This window comes from Centroberyx gerrardi, chromosome 2, assembly GCF_048128805.1.
Source record: "Centroberyx gerrardi isolate f3 chromosome 2, fCenGer3.hap1.cur.20231027, whole genome shotgun sequence".
Lineage (NCBI taxonomy): Eukaryota > Metazoa > Chordata > Actinopteri > Beryciformes > Berycidae > Centroberyx > Centroberyx gerrardi.
The window spans coordinates 11557614-11567261 of record NC_135998.1 but is presented as its reverse complement, the minus strand read 5'-3'; the positions used below and the strand labels follow the sequence as shown (position 1 = coordinate 11567261).

The 9648-nt window shown below is 41.3% G+C and overlaps 1 protein-coding gene across 1 annotated transcript; it reads right to left on the bottom strand.

Moving 5' to 3' along the window:
* Positions 1–2458: 2458 nt before the first annotated feature.
* On the bottom strand, positions 2459–7821 carry LOC139923809 (T-box protein VegT-like). The gene is made up of 9 exons (XM_071914673.2): positions 7806–7821; positions 7142–7289; positions 6609–6711; positions 5612–5776; positions 5363–5509; positions 4811–4887; positions 4357–4436; positions 3847–4060; positions 2459–2957 (listed from the first exon to the last, which is right to left on the bottom strand). Exons 1-9 carry the CDS (start codon positions 7819–7821, stop codon positions 2459–2461), a joined length of 1449 nt encoding a protein of 482 aa, XP_071770774.2.
* Between the last annotated feature and the right edge of the window lie 1827 nt (positions 7822–9648).

The following is a 9648-nucleotide window of genomic DNA, read 5'->3' as shown; positions in this document are numbered from 1 at the left end:
CTCTCGCTCTCTCTCTTTCCCTCTCTCTCCTTGTTAGTATGCCCTCTCTCACTTTCTCTCTAACCCTCTTAGTATGCCCTCTCAGTCTGTCTCTCTGTTTCTCTCTCCCTCTTGTTATGCCTTGTCCTCTCTGACCTCTTGTGGGAATATAGAGCTCATCTCCATGATCCTTTTCTACAGAGTCTGGGAATGGACGGAGGAGAAAAAAAAAATTCAGGCCATAATTTACTACATCAAGGGCACAAGATAGACCTCATGCCCTGATATAGTGCACAAAATACATATCGTTCCCTTATTTTGGTTGATACCTGTCCTTACTTTCATTATTTTAGTACAAAATACATGTTTCCCTACAGGAAAGCCAATCCAAGACCCTGAACTTTTCACTTTTTTTTTTTGGCTCTGCACCAAAAGGCCACAGTGGATGGAACTACTCTTCTTCTTTGTGGATAGGAGTCTGGTGACCAGACAAACATCAACAACAAACTGTACTGGTTTATGTCTTATCAATCTGGGGGGGTATCAAGGCTGGGGATGCAGGCAAGATAAACTGGTGAAAAAGCTGGCTCTGTTGTAGGGCGTCACACCGTCAACACTGTACTCCATACTTTTCCTCATACTTTCCTTTCGTACATTCTACCTATCATGGTGTTCTGGTGATGAAACTGTCAGTTGTGTATGTTTATATAACCCCCATTTTATATATTCTTATTTATGCAAAGGTAAGTGGTAAAATATAGGGGGGGGGGGGGGGGCGGCGGGGGGGGGGGGGGGGGGGATTAGTCTTCTGAGCAAACTAACTCTGATTCCCCACATTTCTTCTGGCCTCATGAAAGCAGCTTGCTTCACAGGGATTTTCTTTGCACTTTGTGTCCCACCTCTCTTGGCTAAAAAATTGGCTACTTTCAGATTCAAGCATATTTTTAGTAATTTCAGCCCCCTAGCTAATCTGCTTGTTAGGTGCTACACAGTAATGGCTTGTTAGCACTTAGTTATCCCACAGAGAGAGGGACATTCACACTTCAGGGTGATAGGTCTAGTGCTAATGAGTGTTTTGGCCAGTAACCTTTTGTGCTGGACAATAGAGAGCTGTGTCTGTGCATGTGGCAACTGGGACTGCAGTTGTACCTAGGAAGGTCAAAATGAATTGATAATCCAGATTTGTATGGGTTTACGGACCAGATCCAAATTCATGACACGATAGCCCATTAGAAATACAGGAGCTGTGTGTCCATACCTATGATCTAAATAACAAACAGAAGCTAAGTCACACCATATTGCACATTTTTGTACATTTCCATTTGTTCAAATATTTATTTCCTCTGCCTCATAACACCAATATACAGTATTTTTCATGTTTTTACACCAATACTGATTTTGATACTTCAAATCTGATACATTCTAAAACAGTTCTTTGAGACTGTTTTTTGTTGAATAAAAGAACATTTTGTTATGTGGTAAATTACATTTTGTGTAACATAATATGGTATCTTGTTTTCGAAACAAGTGTGACCATACTCATTAGGTTTTCTAAATAAAAATGAGCAGAAAATCTGAGATACCAATGCAAGAATCCAACCTTTGGTGCCTTAATATTGGCATCAACAGTCTGGTACAGTACAGATAGGTATCATTTCATCATGCCTGCAGATGAGGGTTAATGCTTGTTTCCCAGCTGAGGGTCACCAGACCTGCCCTGATTGGGAACAGCACATGATACGTATGCTGCCTCTCCTGACACACATCTTCTTTCAACACAGGGAATCATGCAAGCTCAAGCTGAACTGACAAGGATGTCATCAGCAGCATAAAGGACAGGAAAACAAGAATCTCCTCTTGAAATGAATAGGATTTAAGTCCAAAGAAATTGAAATCCTGAAAAGAATGAAAATTACACCCCTCATACAAGCTCCTGCACTGCAAAAAGTCATTTAGTCTATTATTGAGTCCTAAAATCGTAATTTTCTTAAAATAAGTGAAAAAATGTAGATAATTACACTTGTTTCCAATGCAAATCAATTTGGTTCAAGAATTTTGTAGCATTAAGTGTCATTTTCTTGATAGTAGTGCAGTGATCTGCCTTATTCCGACTTAGATATTGACACTCATTTCTAGAAAATTCCTGAAACAAGTGAAACTGCATTGGTAGGATTTTTCTGTTGGTTTAAGAAAAATAAGATTTGAAGGCTGAATGTGAGACTAAATTGACGTTTTTTGCACTGTGCAAACACATACAACTTATAATGTCCTTGATCTTCAAGCAATTAATCACAAACAGCACAGGCACTTTACATTTTAACCCATGGACCCATTGGGAGTTGTCTGTCAGTGTCTTGGCCACTCAGTATGACAGCATAGTTGTTCACCTTCCTCTCATCTCCTAGTGGATAAACTCCATAATAATAGAGCTTTAAGGGTTTTATCGTCAGATCCATGATGATGATCAAATGACCAAAGTTCACCAACAGGAGTAGGAGAAGAGTGGGTACTGGCTCCAATCTGCCGTGTTGCCGTGGTGATGGTAGCCGCGTTGTTGGTAGCCGAGTTGTTGAGTGCCATGTTCGGCTGTGGCGAGTGGATGGGGAGTAGGGTGGGCGAGGGTGTGCACTATATACTGTCCACCAGCCTCAACCTCCGCCCACTGACCCGCGTTCTGCTCAGGCTGGCACCCGTGACCGTAGATTGAGTAACCCAGGATACCGGAGCCAGCTTTGGAAGACATGGGCACACTGACAGGGGTGAGTCGGTACTCCTGGCAGGGCGCGGACATCTGATTCTGGATCACGCTGCAGTGTTGTTGGTGGTGGCCCGTGTCCCTGGCAAGGCCGAACCTATTGGCCTGATCATGCCCGTGTGGGACAGTGGCCACATCCAGGACAGGGGATTCGTAGCTTCGCCGTCCATCGCCGTCCTCCGTCCCGTTGGAAGGGGATGGAAGTCTGTCATACTCCACAGATCTGGAGAAAAGAAAAAATGTCATGGGGTTTAATTTTAATCATTAATCTTTAATCATGCTGCATTATTGTGATCATCCATGTGAGGTTCTGTTGTTATTGCCCATGTATCTTTCCAGTCAAGTGGTCTCTGATTTAATAAAGTACAGTTATAACTATTTTATTCACCCCCAAACCCTGCATCAATCCCGTGTCTTTACAGTAATTTTCCAAACAATTTGTTTTGGTAGGAGAATAACAAGCATGTAAAACAAAACTTATCTAATGAGTAAATACAAAAATGTTTGATTCAAAGCCACAGTTGCTACGGCCAGCTCAGAGTGAGCTATTTTACATAAAACAGTCTCTGTATGTAAATATGTTAAATACTCTGTGGGTATGCAGGCTAGACCTCCTCATCCACACATATACACACACTGTCCAACATCACTGTTATATATCGCATCTATATTGATATTATGTTATGTATGTTTTATTATTATGCAAGTATGTTTTATTATTATGCAAGTATGTTTTATTATTATGCAAGTATGTTTTCCACTTATTTAGTACCTCATATTTCATATTTTTGGTACATTTTCATATTTTGTATGGCATATATTCCATATGTGTGATATATATTCATTGTAAATATTCTTTCTTTACCTCAGTAAGTTCTATTGCTGTTATCCTGCACACCCTATTAATACTGCAAATCATACTTTTTGCCATAGTTGTCATGCGCACATTCTACTAATGTTGAAACAGTTGGTTGCGTGTGTTTATTGTCTCATTTATATTCTATATCTCTGCTTATATTCTATTTTCCTGTGTTGTATCCTATTACTATTAGACGTGACGACCCAGTTTCCCAACAGGGATCGTTAAAAGTTCTGGGTATCTTTAATCGTACCTGTAGGGTTGGTAGGCCATGGATGCGGGCACCATCTGTTCCTCACAGCTGTAGTCAGGCCCGTGCAGCTCCAGGGGCTCGGTGTGTAGGCTGTCAGACGGGTCCCGCTCCGCACCCCAGGGTGAAAGGTGACCCTCCTTCAGTGACTCCTCTGTGGAGCCGTGGCTCTTCCTTTCCTCTGTTGACTGAGAGGTGGACGGCATCCTCTGGAGGCCTGGGAGGGAAATACAATGTTTAATAGGACTGCACAGGAATGTGGAGACATTGGTATGTTGATACACATGAGTACCTATTCATACAATCGGTATTTAAGTTTAGGGTTTATTTTATTATACTCTGGTTTATCTGCTGGTAAGGTATGATTTCATACAAGCGGTATGTGTCATAACCTTAACCATGATGCTTCAGTATGTAAATGAAGCTTATTTGTAATCACATACTGGCACTTTGAGACCATATATAGATTAATGTATTTTTGAGAACATGTTCATTATTTAAAAAAAAACTTACCTGGAGGACTTTTGCATGGGGCATTCCTATCCAGTGTGGCTCTCTTTGCAGCTCTGTTAGGACTCCTGTTTGAACGACACCTATGAAAAAGAGAATGGAACATTTAAAGCATTTTTTGTGCCTTCCTGCCTTACTTTGTTTCTTGTATACATAGAGACTAACTGACTAGTAGCCCATTCTGATTTTTTAATGTCATACTGTCCATGTTTTAAAAACCAAAGACTACAACAGAAACAGCTCTTTTTTGTGTGTTAACCTTGTTCATTTTGATGCAGATATTTTGAACACTTAATAGTTTTTTAAAAACGTCAAATAAACTAAACTACAATTACTAGGTCCTGTTCAAATCGGCGACAAAGGCAACTCAAGGCAGCTAGCAAGGTAGCTGAGACTTACTAGTGACTGGTTAGTGACCTACTAAAAACTCCATCCCTGTTAATAAATGAAGGCCTACCTTTTACTGTGGGAATGGGTGCCTCCCTCCCTGAATCCTTTAGCAAAGGGGTTGTGGTCAATCTTCAATTTGGTGATCTTAAAGAAGGCAAGAAAAGATCATTGTCAGTGGTGCAAAGTTTTTTGTTTCAATAAAACAGGAATAGCATCATTACTCATATCATAAGTTGATTTGAACAATTGCTGTATATCCATTAAAATAGGATGGCAGTGTGGACCCCTCCTGCTCAGTCATTATAAATTGCACTGAATAAGAGCACCAGATAAATGCAGATAAATGTGAAAAACTGAACAACTACCCTACATTCAATTCACCATACAACATCTCTAAAAGATAGAGCATTACCAGTTTCACCTACTATCCTTTAAAAAAACATTGAACTGTGTGCTATTATTCATTTTGTAAGAGTAGGTGACACTTTTTTTTTCACTCTTTTTTTCCCCAATTTGGTAAGAAATTCCCAATTTGTTCCTGCATGTAGGAGCATACCTATTGATGCCCATGTATTTTTGAAAGTTGTTCGTGAGTTTTTACAAGGTTTTTGATTGGTACCTTGGGATTCTGGTAAGCGGTGACTGCGGTGAAGGAAGTCTCTGGGAAGGAGAAGGTCTGAAAGGGGCCCCAGCGGACCGTGTACGGACTGTCTGCCTGGATCACATGAAACCTGGGATAGTAGCGATGCATGGAGTGCAGGATGATCTAACGGGTGGAGAAAAGCAGAGTGAGCAGAATATTGGATCAAGCACAAAGAAAAAACTAAACTTTAGAATAGTTTTTCATGATAGTAAGACGGCATCTTACTTGGCCACGCTGGTCCAAGGTGTTGTTGGTGAGCTTCATCTTGAGGAACGACAGAGAGCGCTTCATCCAGTGATTTCCTATGGCAGGGGAGTCGGGGTGCCGGTAGGTCCGACACGGGGGCTGGGGCTCTGCCTTCCCCGCTACCTCCCACTGCTCCTTATTCCACTACAGAGAGATGGAGGAGGGGAGGAGGGGGGTTACAAGTGTGAGACCCCAGGACATGTCTGAACAAGCAGCACTCCACATGAAGCATGAAGACTTTCAATTATTTTCTCTCCCCATAATGACTGAGATAGGATGTTATGTAAGAGAGCGTGTGAAAACCTTTGTGTTGTCCATGAAAATTCCACATGTAAAGGAATTCAGTATATAAATTATGATTGACAGTTAAAATAATTCTGATGCTGATATAACAAATCCCCTTCAATAAAAGGTGAGGCATATCATGAAAACAGAGAAAGAGTATGTCATTGTTTCTGCAGCATCGCAACAAGCCAAATTTGAAACTGTCTCTCCACTCTCCACTTTCACTTTCCCTTGTGTATGCACTTCTTTCTTTTCATGTATGTGCGAATAGATATATCTGTGACCAAATGGTGCCAGAGCCGTTGATGGGAGGGCCGTTGCATGTACAAAGGGGCTGATTGCTCCCCATTCACCCTGACTGGGATGGGGAGAGGTGGAGGAGGGATGCTAATTGATGGGCCTCCAGCTGGGGGTACACAAACAGGAAATGATGAAAGGCTTTGATATGCAGCGGCTGCAGTGAATGGCCTAGTGTGGGCAGGCCGATGTCTGGTTCGGCTGTAACCTGGATGCAGACTGCTGGGTTTTGCATAGTGCAATCTGTTGCTTTTAACCTCTTATTCTTTCAACAAACTAAACCAAACGTGGAAAACAATGGAGAAAAATCTAATCCAGAGTTATGTAACAATGCATGCTTGGTGCGTGCTGTGCATATGTGTGAAATAGGCTCCTGGTGTATTGTATTCCTTACCTTGTATCTGAGGCTGTCTGCAGGAACCATGTCCACCATGACGACATAATTGGCATAGGGTTGGAGCCCAGACAGACTGACGTTGCAGTGTGGAAACATTCTCCTGAAACACACAAACACCAATGCAGAGTCACTAAAAAAAAATCTTAATGGAGTTTTTTTGATGTATGTGCAAGATGAGAACAAAATAAATCTACAGGGATGTGATCAGGGCAGCGAAAACAGAAGTTGTGGAGTTGCCAGGCACACCAGAGTAATCAGTAACCAGGGTTTATTGATATCAACATCTTAGGCACACCATAGCATGCTATGTGTGCAACACCATCACTTTTTCCGTGAGTACTGCAACCTAAAACATGGGCAACTATTTCTCTTAGGTTTTGGTTGGTGTGAGAAACGGATCTTGACAAGATAAAAAAAAAAGAACTACTGGAACTATTGGAAAGCAGGGAAACACCCTAGTAACTGGAAATTGTCTCCTTTTAAAATAATGTCTTCATTCAGTAGCTGACTAACTGTGCCAGTGATGTTACCTTCCGTGCTTGGTGATAATCATCTCTGTCCCAATGCTATGGAAGGCCTTCCAGAGATCAGCATTCTCCAGCGTCATCTTGATGCAGCCCTGCTGGTACGAATCAGCTACTGGAGGGGGCTGGGGCATACTGAGGTTAGGCTTGGAGTCTGTGGAGACAGAGAAAATACAAATACAAATGTAAACAGTGCTGCAAAAATCAGTCATGTTTACAGCACATGCAAAATGATTTATTACAGCATGGTTTGCGAAAGTGTTGTATTATTATCTACAGGGATTTGATTGGATATGCACAAAAAGCTTGAATTCCCAGAAGAATGGCGGTAATTTTGCACACCCTTCTCAGTTTTATTTCTACACCGCCTGTGCTTTTTGAGCAATCTAGTACTAAGTAATACTGATATTTAAATTTCACATTTTCTCATGCAGTAACCTTGTTGTGGTGGCCTGCATAAATAAAGTACAGGGAACACCAGGTGAATTTCTCAGGGCTACATCACTATCACATCACTTGCATGAGTGAATTATATACAGCCCAATAAATTAACAAATCATTGCAGTGTGTTCCCTTCCCTTTTAACACTGATACGCACAGTGGCACATTGCACTTGCATGCTCATGTACAGCACAGTTAGATTTAATAGAGCTTTAAAGATGAAGCTTACCAGTGATGTGTTGCATTTCTCCGTGTCCTCAGGTTATCACCACCAACAGTAGTTGGCAGAGCCTTGATGCAGAAGTTTTGAGACAAAGTGCTGCTAGTCAGATATTCGAACACTGAAGTCAAATATATCAATGGTCTCTATGGAACCCCCTATTGCCAGTTTTCTTCATCCACAGAGTAAATACCAGAGTAAACACCTTCAAAGTCTTCTCTGGCCATATCCTGATATTTTAGCGTTGGGAGGCCTGACCCTTGAACTTGATTGGTCACCCCAGAAAGGGAGGGGTCTAAGCAGCCAAGTGGGTGTAGTCAGGGCAGACTTGGGGGCAGGTAAGACCATTACCTGGTGTCTAGCCCTTTGATGTAAGCTCATAAAGTGAGTCCTCATGCTATGGCATTGTGTGTGGATATGCCAGAGTTGTTGGTGTCCTTTTGTTCATGGGCCATCTGGGTACATGCAGGCTGTGGTGCCAGTCTCTCTTTACGCATGCAGTTTTTGACAGCAGTAACACACAACTATGCAAAAGTTGGCATGGGAAACATTGTGACAGGGTAATACAAACATAAAATGGATGCTTAGATTTAATTCACTGACAATCATAATCTTAATCTTTGGTTTGAGCTGTTATCTATGATATAGGAACAAGAACCTAACTGCTGCTATATCCTTTCCTGATTTGTTCTACTTGGTCTTGCCTTCCTGTGTGTATCTATAGCGCCGTTTTGTTCTTATGAATGAACTCTGAGAAGATCCAGAGGGGCTCAAAACATCACATTATGGATGTATAGTCAATGGTGACATCTGATTAAAAAAAAATATTTAACCCATCTATCTGAGACTTGATTGGTACTAACCCATGACCATTCAATTAGCAATAGCTGCTTCACTAGCTATTCTCCACTTTACTCCCTCAGTCCAAGCTGTCCCAGCGGTGGAAGAACAACCCTCAGGATAACAGTCCCCAGTTCCTTCCTGATAGCTTTGCTTGTGTATTGAAAACAAGAAGGGAGATGGCTGGGGTGATTGAAGTGAAGTTTGGGTCTGGCCTTGACAATGGCAGACAGTGCTGGCTAATCCTATGAGGCCATTTGCCCATGCCCCCCACATGCTCACTTAAGTGTCCTGGGAGGAGAGTTGGTTGTCTGATGGAGCCAGTAGTTAACAGCTTGTTAGCATGGAAGGACTGATGGGAGGGAGGGGAGAGCAGTATGGACTATGGCGGACAATGTTCAAAGTTTACAGCCCAATCAATGTCAACCTACATACAAAATCATTCATCAAATTTAAACTTGTTTTCTGTCTTAAAACCTTATTATTCTTCAAATGGAAACATCTGGCAATGGGTAATGATAGGCCTAATTTTAGTTACTTACAGACATAAAATTGACTTCTTGCAATAATATGATTGAATCAAGTGACATTATCAAAAAGTGGAATGATTGGCCATATATCACTTAAAAATTAATCAGAATTCTTGAAACAAGTGTGATGGAAAAGGTGAAACTCTCAGCCAATTGGCAGAGTTTTACCCTTGTATTAAAAAATACATAAAAAATGGTCCAGTGGGCTTGATCTTTGTCCCTCACTTCACTATTACAGAATAATTCCTTAAAATGGTGGTTCATTAGTATTAGAGTAGTTAAAGCTACTACAGTTGAAACTGGCATACCTGATTTGTATGGGAATCACAGCACAAACATGAGCAAATCTAGTCAATGCTAATGCTGCTGGTGCATTTGTAAATTTGATCTGACCTACAATTCCAGAACATTCTGATTCCACTGGAACAGAGTGCAAATATCTGGGGATTTGTTGCTTCAGATAATAGAGTTAATGAACAGCA

Excerpts from the sequence above, each read along its gene's own strand:
- LOC139923809 (XM_071914673.2), bottom strand. Across the intron at positions 5,777-6,608 it reads CAGACAGCCTCAGATACAAG|TGGAATAAGGAGCAGTGGGA; the intron begins GTAAGGAATACA and ends ATCTCTCTGTAG. Across the intron at positions 4,437-4,810 it reads ACCCATTCCCACAGTAAAAG|GTGTCGTTCAAACAGGAGTC; the intron begins GTAGGCCTTCAT and ends TCTTTTTCATAG.